This window comes from Sceloporus undulatus, chromosome 6, assembly GCF_019175285.1.
Source record: "Sceloporus undulatus isolate JIND9_A2432 ecotype Alabama chromosome 6, SceUnd_v1.1, whole genome shotgun sequence".
NCBI lineage: Eukaryota > Metazoa > Chordata > Lepidosauria > Squamata > Phrynosomatidae > Sceloporus > Sceloporus undulatus.
In genome coordinates, this window is record NC_056527.1 from 91,188,985 (window position 1) to 91,206,475 (window position 17,491).

The 17,491-nt window shown below is 43.3% G+C and overlaps 2 protein-coding genes across 2 annotated transcripts in view; both read left to right on the forward strand.

The window, feature by feature from the left end:
- Positions 1-1,031: 1,031 nt before the first annotated feature.
- HCRT (hypocretin neuropeptide precursor) lies at positions 1,032-5,587 on the forward strand. Its single transcript, XM_042473634.1, has 2 exons — positions 1,032-1,052; positions 5,159-5,587. The coding sequence occupies exons 1-2, from the start codon at positions 1,032-1,034 to the stop codon at positions 5,585-5,587; spliced, it is 450 nt and encodes a 149-aa protein (XP_042329568.1).
- A 6,027-nt stretch (positions 5,588-11,614) lies between these two features.
- KCNH4 (potassium voltage-gated channel subfamily H member 4) overlaps positions 11,615-17,491 on the forward strand; it is a 69,386-nt gene continuing 63,509 nt past the window's right edge. The window contains 1 exon segment of the mRNA XM_042477408.1: positions 11,615-11,949. Within this exon segment, the coding sequence (XP_042333342.1) occupies positions 11,874-11,949 (76 nt within the window). The 5' untranslated portion in view covers positions 11,615-11,873.

Here is a 17,491-nt window from a genome sequence, read left to right on the forward strand (position 1 = left end):
GGGGAAATCCTGTGCAGAAATGGGATTTAAAAGCTAGAAAAACCCCACAAAAGTGAGTTGATTTTCACATGACATCATTGTTAAACTTGTGTTAACCCGAACCGCTTTTGTCTACTTTCTGTCCACTTTCCGTTCGGTTTAACACAAGTTTAACAATGACATTGTGTGAAAATGAAACCGCTTTTATGGTTTTTTTCTAGTTTAAACCCCCGTTTCTGCATGGGGTCTCCCCTGTATGATAAACTCCTAAGAGAGCATGGGGGAGTTGTATTATAACACCCAGAACTTTCTAATCAGCATCACTTCTGGCCATGGAATGTTAGAGCTATAATTTGAGATCTATAACTCAGAACAGTAACTTTCCTGAGCTCTGCATGTAAGGCCCTGTTCATCAGAGGTTTAGAGTAAATGGTCTCCCCAAATCCTTCCAAATCTGATTCTATGCATGGTACACCCCTCAAAAATATTCCAGATTTCTAGCAGTGGGAGCCCCCCCCCCCCCCATAACAGTTGAAAGAGGCATGTGACACTCAGAATATGTCAATGCCACGTGCCAAGGATGAGCAAGGAAAAGGGCACCGTGCTAGCTTTTCAGTCTGTTTTTTTAGGTAATTATCCTAATAGGGCCCATGCTAACGAATGTGGACCCCCTCATTATCCCAGCCTAGCCTTCGGCTGCTTTTGTGGCTGCCCGGTTTCTTAGACAGTTGCTGGTTCATTAGCGGAAGGAAAGCGACAAAGGCAGGTAGATGACTTGGCCTGTCTCTAAGAGACGAACTACTGAAACATCCTTCTTCTCTTTTCTGATCCCATTTCAGGAGATGATGGGGAGAGTGTTATTTTTGGCACGACCATGGGGAGTGGGGAGTGTATGTATGGGGGTAGGTCATGTACATGAACAAACAAGATGCTCAATTCCTGCACAAAATCTGACCCTATAAATTGGCTGCCTCCTCTGACATTTGCTTAGAGCATCATCCCAGGAGGGTTATGACACAACTTCACTTGTGACTTTGAAGACACCTGAGACTATGGAGAGCCACAATACTAAGGTAACAGTCATACTTCTCTATAGCTGGGGCAAAGAGGGGTTGTGAGGGGTCGCAATCTCAGGTGATGTACGCTAAGAAAACCCCTAGAAGGAATTAGAAGTTAAAAGAGTTAAGCTAACCAGTGGAATCTCATTATATAGCTAATCAGTATTTATAAAGCAGATTGTCAAAGACATATTTTAGAAGATTTGTTTGACAGAGGAGAAAGAAACTGTTTGGCGTGTCACAGCATCTTCCTTTAAACAAAAGAATGCTATGGAACTCAGAATTTGCCATCTGTCTATGTTGGTGCAATAGAAGATTTTGGCTGGAATCCTGCACAAGGAGATGTACATATAGCATGTAGCTACGTTTCTGTAGCTACATCTAATGCTAACCCCTAAGTCCATGTTTCAATTGATGTATCCCCCCTCCAGACAACAAGGGCATTTCTGTGTTGTTTAGGAACAGGGGACCAGCAGGGACACACCCAGCTATTTTCCTCCAGCTGGACATGCTGCAAGAGTGTCATTTTGGGGGTGCTTGAGGATGCCTACAGAAAACTAGCTGGATGCCTTTCTGCTGATACCTCCGGTATCCAACAATATAAAAAAGACTGTGTTATAGGGGTGTCAGTTAAAAGGGTAGATTAGGGTCATTGTGGGGTTGGTAAAGAATTGTGACCTCCACAACCAAAGAAATGGGCTATGGTGGCATAGCTGAGAGCCCCCGAATAGTGTACTGGTTTGAGTTCCGGACTAAGACTTGTGTTTTTTAGACTGTAAGCAGCTTGGGTCTCAATCTTGGGAGAAAAGCGGGACAACAACAACAACAACCTGATTTAATTGTCATGGCTCCATCCTATGGAATCATGGGAACTGTAGTTTGTCATGGTCACAGACTGACAGAAGAAACTAAATATGTCATAGAAAGAACTACAAATCACAAAATTCCATGGCATTGAGCCATGGCAATTAAAGCGATGTCAAAGTGCATTAATTCTGCAGTGTAGATGCAGCCTTTATTGTGGCCTGAATGTCATCAAAGTGGGGATAAAAGAACTGACTCATAATTGCAACATTTTCATTTTCAGCTTTTCTTGCCTTTTTTGAAGTCACCATCAGTATTTGTGCATGGGAAGTGGCTAGAGAGCTGGCCCTTCCATTAGGCAGAATGGGGCAATTATCTCAGGCAGCAAGTGCTGGTGGGGTGGCAAAAGTGCCCCGCTTTCCCCAGTCATTCTGTTCTGTTGGAGACAGGGCTGCTCGAGGTGGAAAAGCAAATGCGATTCCACTCCCACCCATCCAGGTCAAGGTGCATCATGTTCTGAGCTAGCCAAGTTATTTTGACATAGGAAGCATAAAATCTCATAAGCACCTCTCCCCATCTCTAGGTTTAAAAGGGCAATACTGACAAATTAATTAATGAACAGCATGCGGTGCTTTCATGATGTCTCCACATTTGTTGCCTAAGGCAGCTGCCTCATTCTTTCAAATGGTAGGGATGACCCTCAAGTGGAAGACATAGCAGTGTGTCCATCACAAGGCCTGTCCTCGGGTCCCAAAAGCAGCACCTGCTATCTCAGGTGCCAGTGAAATACATAATCCTATCACTAGTGCTGATGTTACCTGTCAGCTTCTGTTCAAAGATCAAGGAGTGGGTGCTATCTTATCATTTGCCCCAGGCAGCAAAATGTCTTAAGCCAGCTCTGGAGAGGTTCTTTGTAATATATCCCTAGTATAGTATTACATTAGTATGCTAGCATGTTTAAACTAGATGTACATTTTTTAAAAACTCACAAGTACGGGAAGTTTATCACACCAAATTCCTGCAAAGGTGAAATAACATGAAGTTAAAGCAAAGGCAAAAGAGAGAAAGCTTTTGCTTTAACTTTGCATTAATTCACTTTAACAGTGACGTTGTCTGATAAACTTCTCTCATTTGAGCTTTTTTTCTAATTTAAATCTAGTTTAAATCCCATTTTTCAGCGGCATTTCGCTAGTGTGATAAACTCCATAGTAGTTTGAGCATTGCATCATGACTCTGGAGACCAGGGTTTGAATCCTTGCTCAGCCATCAAAACTTGTTGGGTGATCTTGCGCAAGTCACACACTCTCAGTCTCAGAAAACCTTGTGATAGGTTTGCCTTTAGGGTCACCATAAGTTGGAAACAACTTGAAGGCACACGACAACAAATTATTTAATATACTAAGAGTAAGCATAGTTCTCCGCATGTCAATTCCTATGTAGCCAAAACCATTGACCCATAATTACCACATTACCATGCCAGCTGACACCAGCTCAGCAATCTGTAACAGATGATAATGGTGTTTCTCATGATGTCCACAACCGTCATGTTGAGCAAACATCTATAAGGTAATCATCAGATCAGTTCACAGATCCACCTATCCAAGACAGTGGCCCTTCAAAGATTGTTAGACTAACTCTCCCATCATGCCTTGCCCTTGGCTCTGCTAGATGAGGATAATGGGAACTAGGATCCTGAAAACATCTAAGGAGCTACAGATTACCCACCCCTGGCCTAAGGATTCAATATTCAAGAGCAAAACTAAATTTGAGATCTATTTTCTTGTTCCAAAGCAATGGAAAGTAGTATGAAATGGAATAGTTAAGCACACATTAAACTCTTCTACTATTTTGCAGCAAAGAAGGGACACAATGAGGCCCCCCCCCCCCCCCGTTCATTTTCTTTGCTACCAGATGCTAAACTGGGTCTATAGATGTAAGCTGAAGTTGGAACCAAAAGGATGGAAGCTTTTTTCCCCTAAAATGAAGGTTAAAATTTCAATATTGATATGAAATTTGAACAGAAGCCAATGCACAGGTGGAGAAAGAAGGGTCATATTATTGACATAAATTATGTTTAACTCTTAGCACTCTGAAAAAGTAATTCACTAGAGCTCTTCAGCCTGACAGTGTAAATGGGTTCTGGCCAGGATAAAATATTTCAGGGGAAAGTATCTGAAGCAGGAGATAAATGACCACCTGATAGTTTATCTAGGTAGTTTTACGCAATGTAAAATAAACCACCATAATTGTGAAATGAATTTTTGAAATACTCCCTTCTCCTTCTGTGTCATGTCTTTTTAGATTGTAAGCCCGTGGGCAGGGATCTGTCTAACTAAAAAGATTGCATGTACAGCGCTGTGTAAATTTACAGTGCTTCATAAATAAAGGGTAATAATAATAATAATAATAATAATAATAATAATAATAATAATACTGTAATAATAATAATTTATTCTTAATCTTGGGATTTTTAGAATGATCTATATATTTATTTTGCAGGACAAAGGAACACAAACCAGTTGGTCTTAATACAGGGGTGGGGATTGTGTGTCCCTCAAAGTGTTGGATTGCAATTCCCAGCATCATTCACCATTACTTGTGCAATGGATGGCTGCATTAACAATTTTCCAGTCAAGCTAAAATTTGCCATCATGTTATTGCAACACTCTCAGTCTGATCAGATTGATCTTCAGATTGGGGGGGATGGAATGATTGAATGAGGAGAATCCTTACTAAAAAGTGGGGTTAAGTTCAGAGAAAGGAAAAAGGAGGAGCCCCAGGATTTTTTCAATTTTCAATTTTCAAATTTCAAAATTTTAATTTTTTAAATTAAAAATAACTTTTAAAAAACATTCTTTTAATTTTTTCTTTAAAAACACCACATTTAATCAAATCTTCACTGTGTATGTAAATACATTTAGGTATTATAATTTGAAGGTATAATTTTAATTTTGCTAGTTGTTTATATGTTACAACTATTAGTGTTACATTCAGTGATATAGTATATGGGAATTATGATTTAAGAGTAACATTAGTGCGAAAAACATGACTAAGGATTCTGTAGTGTGTGGTATGGGAGGGAGTCAGTTTGTCGAGGGATGACACCATGAATTATCGCACCAAGTGACGCCAACCCTAGTGACGCCACTGTGAGAAACTCCTGCTTAAAACTCTGAAAAGCCATCATTGCCAGTCAGTGCCAACAATATTGGCTTAGATAGACTAATGCTCTGGCTCCAAATAAGATAGCTTTCTATTCAGGCCCCACCAAAGAACTGGAAACTGCTGTGTATTCAGGCTTTTCTTGCCCTCTGCAGGTGCCACGACTCTCCTTCCTGCTACTGTTCTTCCTGTGTTCTTTGGCAGTGGCCAAACAAACCATGCCAGATTGTTGCCGACAAAAGAGCTGCCCATGCCACATCTTTGACCTGTTACATGGGATGGGCAACCACGCCGCCGGCATCCTAACCCTCGGCAAGCGGAGCAGTGCCACAGCCACCAAGACCTTCCAGAGCCGTCTTTACCGTCTCTTCCATGACTCAGATAACCAGGCGGCTGGGATCCTCACCATGGGGAAGAGGGCGAGTGAGCTGGCTGTGGAGCCCAAGGAGAATGTGTCCAGTGACACCCAGCTGGCACCAGTGGTGTCATATGCTGCAGCAGGGTCTGCTCCAGGGTGCCTGGCACCCCTGGAGAACAATTTCCTGTCCGGCCCAAAGACTAGCAGTCTTGATACTCTTGACTAAGAAACGTTTAAAGTGGAGGAAAACTTTTCCAAGAGTTTCTCTCATTGCCTCTGCTGTCAATTGTTTAACATCAACTGGGTGCCAGGTGCTGTGACAAAGGTAGCATCATGGTGTCCCTTCCCCTTTTGTAAATAGTGCTTTTCAAACATCTATCGCCTTGACCTCTTCTAAATAAAGGCAGCTGATCAAATTTCATAGTTTCTCTGTTCAGTGTCTGTGTGAGACAGGATGCCATGGAGAATTGTCTTTGGATCAAACTAAGCCTCACTAAGTTCAGCATAAAGGTTAGCAAAGCCACTGTTTGGGGCTACAGCTCCCAGAATCCACCTCCCCCCACTTAGAGACTGGTATGCTAGGTGGGGATTCCAGAAATTGTACACCAAAAAGCAACTTCGTCAAGCTCTGGTGCTGAATGCTCCCAGAAAGCAAAGAGCACATGAATGGCACAGCAGTTTCCTTTGAAAATTGAAAAAATCCTGGGGCTTCCTCCTGTCTCTCATTCACCTGCTACTCCGAGATGAATTGATTCTATACAGGGAAGATACTTTTTGTTAGAGATTGTATTAGAGCCAGCATGGTGTAGTGGTTTGAACATTGGAACCAGGTTTCAAATCTATAGAAATCCCACTGGTGACCTTGGGCAAGTCACAATCTCTCAGCCTTAGAGGACAGTAATGGCAAAGGTAGCCATTACCTGAAGAAACTTGTCAAGAAAACCCCATAATAGGGTCACCTTAAAGTTATCATAAGTCTCAAAAGACTTGAAGGCACACAACAAACAAAGTATTAATTCTGTATCAGCTATGTAGTTAAGTATACTTCAATAAATAAGAAGGATAATAATAATAGCAACAACAATAACAACAACAACAATAATAAAAACCCAGTTTGATGGGAGTGTCATTCCACCATGCTCCAACCACCAGCAGAAGGGATCTCCTTTCCCCCATACAATCTAGTAAAGTACGCTGGGGGGAGCTGCGACTATGGCAGTAATGTCAAAATCATGACTAAGTAGTGATTGTGAATGCAAAACATTTACGGATGAGTAAATCTAAGTCACGGTTCCATATTCACACTAGCTGCTTAGTCACAATTTTGACACTATTGTCACAGCTGTAACTTCCCCCAACCTACTTTACTGGGCAGCAGCTGCAGGAGAAGAGGGAAGTCCATTCTGCCAGCAACTGGAGCACAGGGGAATGGTGTTACTACCAAGTGGGCAGAGGGGTGAGCCAGAAGAAACACACTGCAGAAATAATCCAGTTTGAGACCGCTTTAACTGCCCTGGCTCAGTGCTAGGGAATCCTGGGAATTGTAGTTTATTGGAGGAAAGTGCTTTATCCACACCACACTTTTCAATTACTCTCTTATGCTGTTACTTTTTATTTGTTGCCAACTTTATTTACATTCCATCTTCTCCCCAAAACTGAGACTCAAGGTGGCCTATATAATGAGATACAAAAAAATTAATACATATGGAAGATGAACATTAAAATGGTTTTAAACTGCCAAAGATATTTTAAAATAATATAAAATATATGGCTAAAAATGATAAAAAGCAATGTTTAAAAAGTAGTTTTAAAACCATATGAAACATTTTAAAACAATATGTTTTATATGTATGCTGGTAAGAAATCTGACGGAACCAATGTGTAATGGTTTGAGCACTGGACTGCAATTCTGGAGTCATGGAAACCCACTGGGTGACTTTGGGCAAATCACACACTCTCAGCCTCAGAAAACCCTGGAATAGATTCACTTTAAGGTCACCATAACTCAGAAATAACTTGAAAGCACACAAGAAGAAAACAAGCTGATCCACCTTACCAGGTTGTTGTAAGGACTTTTGCAGGAAAATGTATACAAAACACTATGAACACTCTGCATACATGAGAAATCATAGTATTGTCTATTTTCAAAGAACACTGCCCACTCACTGACCTTCCATTGAATTCCAAACAAACAAAATATGCTTGATGCCATGGCTGGGGAATCTGTGGGTCTCCTGATATTGCTGAACTATATTTCCCATTATCCCCAGACAACATCAGCTATAATCTGGGTTGGTAGAGAGCATAGTTCAACAGTATCTAGAGAACCACACATTTCTTCCCTGGACCTCTGGACTTGCCTCATCCATAACAAAATGAGAATGAAAGAGGGGGGGGCAGGTGAGTGTGTTTTGGGGGCTGGGAACTATGCTAAGAGCTTTTGCTCCATTATAATCTAACTCTGATCAGAACTGTCAAAGTTTGTCTGTGTGTGTGCCACTGGCATTTTGTGTTGCTCAAAGCAGGCTCCATTTTAATCACCTTCCTCGCTTCCAAATTGACTTCTGTTGTCCTGAGAGACCAGGAACAAAAGCCTGGCTCCAACAACCTATCTATTAAACAGATGTTTCTATCCATCCATCACTACTGTATCAAGAGGTGAACCAATGCAATATTTACATCTTCCTAACATCTCAATGCCCTGGCATTGGTTGGCTGCCAGAGGGCAGTGTTGACCAAGAAAGTTGGAAGTTCTGGCTACACAGTGGAGGTCTCTTTGTGTGGGTGACTCTTTTGTATGTTGTTAGGGCTTCACCTCTAGAAAGAGATGCTCAGTTGCTGTCTGCTTGCAAGTAAGAATGCTCAGGGATGCTCTTTTCTTTAGTCACACCACACTTCTTGATTGTGCCAAGTCCTGGCACAAATGAAGCCCTGTGCGCATCTGAATAGTCCCATTAGAATTCTCCTCTTCGTCTCCAGAATCACAGTCCAATGCTCAAACCATTACATCCTCCTTTCCCTCCTAATCACCTTTCTGCCCAATACCCAGTTTTGCAAAATGTAATGTCACAGGAGACAAGATGGGGATGTGAAGTTTCAGTCCTTCGTGAAAGCCATTATCTTGATCCTAAAAACCCTGCACTATAAGCCCAGATTCGTGAGTAGATTCGTGAGACACTGCTGCAGGAGTGAGCAATATTCATTTCGGCATTAATGTGCTCACTGGTATCAGACAGATTTGGAAGGGGCAGACAGAGAGATGGTGGGGAAGGGAAAATGATGAGAGAAGCCTAAGTGGATGGAGTGAGAGCCACAGGGAACCGAGAAATGATTCCTTTGGAAACTTCTAGCAAAGGTGTCATGGTGGGAGAGTAAATGTATGGAGCTTAAAAGGGAGCAATGAAGGTGAGCCCCTGCAATGAATCACAACAGATTTCTGGGAAGAGTGATCTTGCCCTCTTTTGGCTGAGAACTGTGAAAATAATCCAGGTAGAATTTGGGTTGAATCTTTGTTGTTCACATGCATTTTGATTACGTCCGATTAAGTCTTGGGCTGCCAAAAACCCCACTTAACCGATGTCAGTTTTTCCAAGGTTTTCTAAAAGGTTTAGATTCTCGGCTGTGTGAATAACCAATGCAAATAGACCCGGGATAAACCAGGATAAAACTCTGCATGCCTTGAACATGCTTCAAGTGGATTGGCATCATCGACTCCATCTTTGAGTGCTGAGCCATTGAACTCACAGATATCTGCAGAGATGGGGTTCCATGGTATGAATAACAAACCCGGAATGTGTGAATTATTCAAATAGTTGTGTTAAAAACAATGCCTTCCGAATGAATCCTGAAAAGAAGGGAGAAAAACAGATAGCACAGAAAAGAATGGAAGCCCATCCTCTCTCAACTCTGGTCCAGTCCACTGCCTTCATACAGCCTGTGATGGCTTACCTGGCAGAAATGTAATTTTTTGACCCATATACACATATGTTCACCATGCTGCACCGTAGCCAGAAAAAAAAAACCTATTCTGCCCATGCTTAGGGGCACATGCATCATTTTACTTCCAAAGTTTTACCACTGCTTTGGAAATGCAAAACTCATTTGAAGAGGCCAAGTTAGGTTTTCACTCCAGTCATATATAGGATCATTCATTCAATGGGAAATTGAATTGGATGCTGATTTAAGACCTGGCTCGGAGCAGTGTCATCATTAGGGTTGGTGTCACCCAGTTCAGTAACTCATGGTGTCACCTCCCCTCCATCGACCTCTTTCCCATACCAAACTTTGCCAAAAGGTGGATGTTTGGGGACCAATGGTGTTACCCCTCTTAGGATGTCACCTGGTGCAGTTCGTACCCCCACACCTCTGTAGTAACACACTGACTTGGACCACTCTCTGAACTCTGTGTGTGATTCAAAGGCACTTTTTCTTCTTTACTATTATCTTTCATTGCTCAGTGGAGTTTTGAGACTGTAAAAATAGGACTCTGGGGTGAGGTTTTCATCTTGCCTCTCTCCCAGAAGCAGCAGACAAAACTTGCCGGGAGCAAAAGTGGCCTCAGCATCTCTCCAAGATTGAACCTAAACCCGAACCCAGAACATGTCTCCCTGGGATGGTAAAAAGGCAGTTTCCCAGAATAAGGGAGGATGCATGAACTGTCTTGCTCTGTCTGTTGTCACCATGGCCACTGGCACTGGGCAGGGCTCTGACTGGAGGAGAGAGAAGAACAGAGTTGGATGGCAACCAATGCCCATCTATTCTGTACCAGCCCCCTGCCTTGAAGGCTGGGCACTGTTTCAAGGGTTTTGTCTTTTTTAAGCAGAGGGAAGGTGGGTTTTGGTGGGGGGGGGTTTAACCCCTGCTAAGGAAGGGAGAACATTTTACAGCCTACAGGGAAACTGAACTTGCAAAAATCAAGCCTGATTTAAGAAGATAAAGAAAAGCAGCCAGGCTGGTCCCTGAGCAACATCCTCCAGCCAAAAAACACCCCACAGTTGAGGAATATTTTTATTAGGTCCAGTTAACGTAGCCATCTATTTGTCTGTAGAAATAAATGCACACTCCACATCCATACATTCTGTGATGCGCACGTTTCTGTCTTTATGAAAGGCCCACAATCCAAAATAACAGGATTTTATTTGTTGGCATCTCATTCAGACTGTGTAAAAAAGAAAAGCTTCCTAAGCCTCAGATAAGGGGCATCCCCTATAATGCGGGACATCTGCCTGCCCCATAAGGGACAAGGTTTCTGTCCCCCTAAAAAATGAACTAGACCATAACTCTGGAGACCAGGGTTTGATTCTCTGCTCAGCCATAAAACCCACTCAATCATCTTGGGCAAGTCACACTCTCTCAGCCTCAGGGGAAGGCAATGGCAAACCTCCTGTGAGCAAATCCTGCCAAGAAGCCCCCAGGTAGGAGTGCCTTGTTGTTGTGTGCCTTTAAGTCATTTCTGACTTATGGTGACCTTAAGGCAGGGTGATGAATGTCCTCCAAACCACAAAGGAGGACAAGACCCCTCAAAATGTAGAAAGAAAGAAGAAGGAAAGTTGGTGTGGTGATTTAGACCAATTAGCTTATCCTTAACACAGCAGGAAAAGAAATAGTTTGTGATATATGACTGATTATTTTAAATGGTTTTAATGTGTACATTATTTTAAATGGTTTTAATGTGTAGATATAAAATAAAAGCTACACTCATACAAATAGAGATTCATGCTTCTTCATCCTGCTCAAAATGAAGGAGTCTGGAAGATCTGGGTTCCAATCCTAGGCTAGGGAAAACCACACTCTCTCAGCCTCAGGGGAAGGCAATGGCCAAGCCAAGTAAACCAGTCTGGCCAAGTAAATCTCCAGGATAGGGTCTCCATAAGTCAGAAACGACTTGAAGGCACACAACAACAATCAACAACAACACAACAACAAACAACAAGTTAGCCGGGGGTCCTTGGATGTGTCTGAGTGTGTCCCGGATCCTTGGGCTCCCTGGGTCCTGGCTGCGGAGCCTGGAAGGGAGTGCACCTTAGTTCTCTGACACGTGTCAGGGGAGAGGCGATCCTGTGAATGAGGGCGAGAGGAGGGGATCGGGGGACAGGAGGCTGCGCTGGGCTCTGGGCGGGCTCCTTCTCCATCCCTGCCTCCTTCCCCTCCCTGATCCCCACAACCACACAATACACACACACCATACACACACCCTCCCTCCCTCCCTCCTCCCAGTTGCTAATTGCAGGGCTGGGATTAGCGGGGAGGGAAATGCCAAGGGAAAGGGAGAGGGAGAGGGAGAAGGAAGCAGGCAGCCAGCGCTGCCAGCTTTCTCTGATGCCAGCCTGGTCCGGGATGTGGCTGGGCACCTTGGGTCAGGGAGAACCCTGAGACTCTCTGGGCACCGATCCTAGACCCACATACCCTCCATCCATCCATTCCTCTATCCCTCCATCAATCCCTCCCTCCATCCTTCTTTCCCAGGGTGGGCACCGGGGTTGGCATCGGGTGCCCATGCCTCCTCCGCCGCCATGCCAGTGATGAAAGGCTTGCTGGCCCCGCAGAACACCTTCCTGGACAACATCGCCAACAGGTTCGATGGGACACGTAAGTGGCTTCTTGGGGGGGACTTCAAGGGAAACCCATAACAAGATCCACACTGGAGAATCACCCACTTTGGCACCGCTTTAATTCTTTTCTGACTCAAGGCGCATTCTAGGAGTTGGAGTTTCTTGTGGTTGTTGTGGGCAAGTTTCTTCCCAGAGGGTTTCTAAATCATAAATCATCATCATCATCATCATCATCATCATCCTCCTCCTAAGAAAACTTTATTTTTTTTTACCCCGCCTCTCTGTCGAAAAGACACTCGAGGCGGTTTACGATGAAAGGAACCCATCTAAAAACCGACATCGCAGTCATTCCCTCCTTCCGCTAAAACATCAGTTAAACAGACTGACCATTAAAACAGTCCATTGAAACTAGACCAGGCAAGGAAATGGGGCTACGATGTATTCAAGGAGGGAGGAGATTGGTTGCTTTCCCAGGATGGGCCCCTCTCCTCTGAGGCTGAGAGAGTGTGGCTGGTGAGTGGGATCAGCTGAGATCCAAAAAAGAGATCCAGTTGAGATCCCTGATCACACTCTTTCAGCCTCAGAGAGGAAGATCCCCTCTGAAGGATCTTGCCAAGGAAAGCCCATGATGGGGAATTGAAGAAGGCACCCAACAACAAAGGACACAAAACTGAGCCCTCTTCTTCCTTGGGGAGCCTTTCCCCCCAGTGTCTTCTCTTTCAGATCCTAGGATCCCTTGAGGGGGATCGGGGAGGTAGTCGATTCCAGGCATTAAGGAAGAGGACCAGATCCCTATTCTCTGCCCCAGATCCAGAACAATGAGGGTCCCTTCCCTGCCTCCGCCCAGCTTTCTTTGTGTGGCGTCTCTCTTTTCTCTCTTTCCATCCCTCCTTCCTCTTCCCTTTCCTGGAGCTGACAAAGAGATGCTTCTTTTTGTTCTTTGCAAGACCAGGGAAGGCTCCGATCCCCTTCGTTTCCCCCCCAGAACTGAAAAGATGCGACATTTTTGGAAACACTTGATCCACTGTTCAAAGCTATATAGCCTTTTTTATGAATCTGTGAGATAGGATGCAGAGAGATCTTGTAGCACTTCTGAGACTCACTGAAAGAAAGAAGTTGCCAGCATGATGTTCAAATGTTTATGAAAGTACAAAAGTTATTGGAGGAACTGGTGGATGAAACCTTGTTTCTGAGCAATGGTTTGCATGATGGTTTAATAACAGAAGCATAAGATTAGATGGTAATATGATTTGATGAACTGTTGAGAGGACCAAGCTCTTTTGATGAAATAATTGATGACTGGATTGATGAAATCTGGATGCAACTGCCTGGAAAAATCGAGAGAGAGAAAGAAGAGGGTCGTATATTGAAAAATCTAAGACACACACACACATATATATAATTAAATATTTAAATAAAATTTTAAATAATTTTAATAATTTTTAAAATTATTAAACAGAAATTTAATAAATTTAATAAAATAGACTTAGAAAAAAAGGTTTTTGTCCATTTATATGCACCACCAACTTTAATCTTGTCTTCCTCAAGAGTAAAGGAGGAGTCAACCAAACTTGTGACTTCGCTCCTTTGTTGTTGTTGTTGTGTACCTTCAAGTCGTTTCCAACTTGGACAAGTCACACCCTCTCAGGGTCTATCATGGGGTTTTCTTGGCAAGATTGGCCCAGAGGAGGTTGGACATTGCCTTCCTCGGAGGCTGAGAGGATGTGACTTGCCCAAGATCACCCAGTGGGTCTCATGGCTGAGCAGGGAATTGAACCCCTGATCTTCAGAGTCCTAGTCCTAAGCTCAAACCACTACACGACGCTGCCTCTCATGCTCCCTGGTAAAAGTGTGCCTGCGTGTTGTGTGAAGGCTAGTGGTTTCCATGTCAGTGGGGTAGTGAATCCTCTCCAGGTCTTCCTCTGAATTTTATCAAGAAGACATCCAAGGGGGTGAACCTGGAGTCTAACCTCCCAGAGATTGGGTCCCAATATGGAAAAAGCTATCCAAATGCTATAGATGGGTCTGAACTCCATGTCAGGCAGCGGGAAGGAGAGGCCTCTTGATTTCACCCGTCTCACCAAAGGATTCAACCTAGAATCTTCCTGTAGTTGACCATGCAAAGGGATCTTGTAGCACCTTTTGAGACTAACAGAAAAAGTTGGTAGTATGAGCTTTGGTTGACTTGAGCTTACTTGCTCAGATGCATGAGGTAGAGTGGAAAGTCCAGAGACAGACCTATAGGTCTACGAAAGCTCAAGCCTGTTCTTGGACTTTTCACTCCACCTCATGTATCTGAGTAAGTAGGTCCAAGCCTACAAAAGTTCAGGTCCATCTTTGGACTTTCCACTGTACCTTATGCAGGCTCAAGTCAACAAAAGCTCACACCTGTCCCTGGACTTTTCATTCTACCTTATTCATCTGAAGTAGGCTCAAGTCTGCATAAGTTTAGATCTGTTCCTGGACTTTCCACTCAGCCTCATGCATCTGACCAAGTAGGCTCAAGTCTACATAAATTTAGGTCTATCCCTGGACTTTCCACTTTACCTCACTTTACTTAAGCCTACTTAAGCAAGTAGGCTTAAGTCTACATAAGCTCAGGTCTGTCAATGGACTTTCCACTCTACCTCATGCATCTGAGCAGATAGGTTCAGGTCTATGAAAGCTCAGGTGTGTCCTTGGGCTTTGCACTCTACCTCATGCATCTGAGCAGATAGGTTCAGGTCTATGAAAGCTCAGGTGTGTCCTTGGGCTTTGCACTCTACCTCATGCATCTGAGCAAGTAGCCTCAAGCCTACTAAAGCTCATGCTACTAATTTTTTTTCTTTCAGTTAGTCTCAAAGGTGTTACAAGATCCCTTTGTGTACTGTTTTTTTCCAGACTAATATGGCTATGCCTTTAAATTCTCCTGTAGTTTAGTTCATTTTCAACTCAGGGCTAAATGATCTATTTGGGGGGGGGCACATCATATAGGTTTAAAATGGGTAAGCCAGTCCAATTGTGTTTGGGATTGTAGCCCCATTGGCTCAACCCTGCCTTTGAAATACCCTCATCAGTCCTAGAACTTGTGAAACAAGAATCTAGAGGAGGCCAAGAGTGTCTCTGGGGGTGTGCAGAGAGGCACACCCTCCCTAGCATGTAACAAGATTACTTGGACAATTGGGATGGGGGGGGGACTTCTTTGTTACCTTTGTCTCTCTTGTTTCCTGACTTTCCCCTTTTTAGACTTTAAACCCTTGGAGGCCGGGACTTATCTTCTTTTGCTTTTGTAAAGTGTGTCTGTAATGGCAGTTTGAACAACAGCAAAAACAAGGAGGAGGAGAAGGTGTTTAGAGTATTGAATAAGAGGCCACGACTTGGATGTGTCACTTCTTTGGAAGAACTTTTCAAACTAGTTGGCATGGTGTGTGCGAACTGGAGGATTTTTCGATCCCTCAGCTTCTAGAAATAAAGATGAGGCAATGCTTGGCATCAGGCCAGAAGATCTGGAATGCCATTAAGGGGCATTAGGGCACAACAGGCAGCTCTGACTTCAGGGAGTACTCTTGCACAGAAAAGCACAATTGTAGTGTCATTAGGTAATTTGAAACTCTGGATGTAATGGTCATATGAGAGAGTTGTCTTCAGATGGGCCTATTGTGTGTGTCTTCAGGATGACTTCAGATTGTGGTCAACACCCTTCCAGTGCTTGTGGGCCCTTCTCTTTATGTTGCCCTCTGCCCCGAGGGTGCCACTGGCATGATCTTTTTTCACGTCAATGATGTCCCCCCAGTTTCACACAGAGTTTGCTTGCTTGCTTTTTTTATTTCAATCTGACCTTGGCTTTCTCCACGGGGTGATTTTGGGTCAGTCGTTCTCAGCCTGACCTACCTCACATGGCTGTTGGAAGACTACAGTGAAGAGAAGGAAAGCCACATACAGCGTCTTGATTTCAACGGAGGAAAGCAACAAACAGCCCATGGCTGTAACCATTAGGCCAACTTTAAAAGTGGTGAGATTTGAATCTGGAGTTTCCTCTTGGACAGTTCTCTTTCTTATGCAACCTTGTTCTTTGCCTGAGAACAAGGTTGCATAAGAAAAGAGAACTGTGCAAGAAGAAACCCTGGATCCACATCCCACCACTTTGGTGAATGTATTGACCAGCTTCTTAGGTGTATACTTTCACATATACCCTAGTACATGCACTATAAAGACTGAAAATGCTAAATTATCTTACAGGGATCTTGTGAGAATCTGTAGAGCAGCAATATGCATTGGGCCCTTGGTATCCATTGGGTTTTGGTTCCAGGACCCCCTGTGGATACCAAAATCCGTGGATGCTTCAGTCCCATTAAATATAATGGTATAGTAAAATGGTGTTCCGTATATAAAATGGCTTTTTGGAATTTATATATTCTAAAACATATTTTCAAGCAGTGGATGGTTGAATTTGTGGATAAAAAACCCACAGATATAATAATAATAATAATATGTTTTGTTTATATACCGCTATTCCAAAGATCATAGCGGTGAACAGCAAGTAAGCTAAATAGCAAGTAAGCTAATTTGCCCCCAACAGTCTGGGTACTCATTTTAGCGACCTCGGAAGGATGCAAGCCTGGGCCAACTGTATTTATAGGGGTTTGGTCATTATAAAGTGGAGCACTTGTCCAATGTGATGAGGTTCCAAGAAGTGTATTTCCAATGGATTGTGTTCTGAGAAGTATTAACCACTTGTATGCCTCAGCACAGCTGACCCAAGGCATTCTGCTGCCTGAGGCAAAAGGCAAAATGATGATCTCTCATTCTGTATCTGAAAGCCAACGGAACAGTCCCTTTGCAGCACTTGGAAATATTATTTATTTAGATGACAACTTCTAAAATCCTATTAGTGTAGTACAAAAGTAACTTTCCCAAGCTCAGTTCCCTCCTTCAGTAGTGACGATAACTCGGCATCTTCTATCATATTTGAAGGCCACAGGCATTGTGTTGCACACAACTCTCTCCTTCATCAGTGTGTGGTAAAGGCCAGGAAGCTTAGTAGTTACAGCCAGGGGCATTCTGATGTTTCATCCAGTATCTGCTTTCCAAGGCAGTCACCTCAGTCTGACTAATGTAGGGCTGACCCTCTGCCTTGGGTCTTTTTAATTTGACATTCAGACACACACACACACACAAATGTAAGAGCCCAGCACAAACCAGTCTTGCTTCCTTATCCTTTTAGGGAGTAGTGTTGTCTCTCCTTACCTGGGAGTAAGTCCCACTGAACTTCACAGGGAGTGCTTCTGAACAGGTACATAAGGATTGCACTGTAAAAATGCTTGGACTATATGAGTCTAAAGCTGGGAACAAATGTGTAATTTCTTATTCTTTTTGAACTTTTGAGAACCGCATTAGCAGTCTCAATGCACAGCTGGTATTTATATGCCACTGTTCCCCAAAATAATCTTTAAGGTATTTCATATTTTACATCTTCCTCCCTCTTCTAACCATCTTGCTTTGCCCAGCTGAGAAAAGGGTACACTGGTGGAGATGAAAAGTGTAGTAATCATTTTTTTTTTAAAACACAACTAAAATGCCATATTGTGGCTCAAGGATTT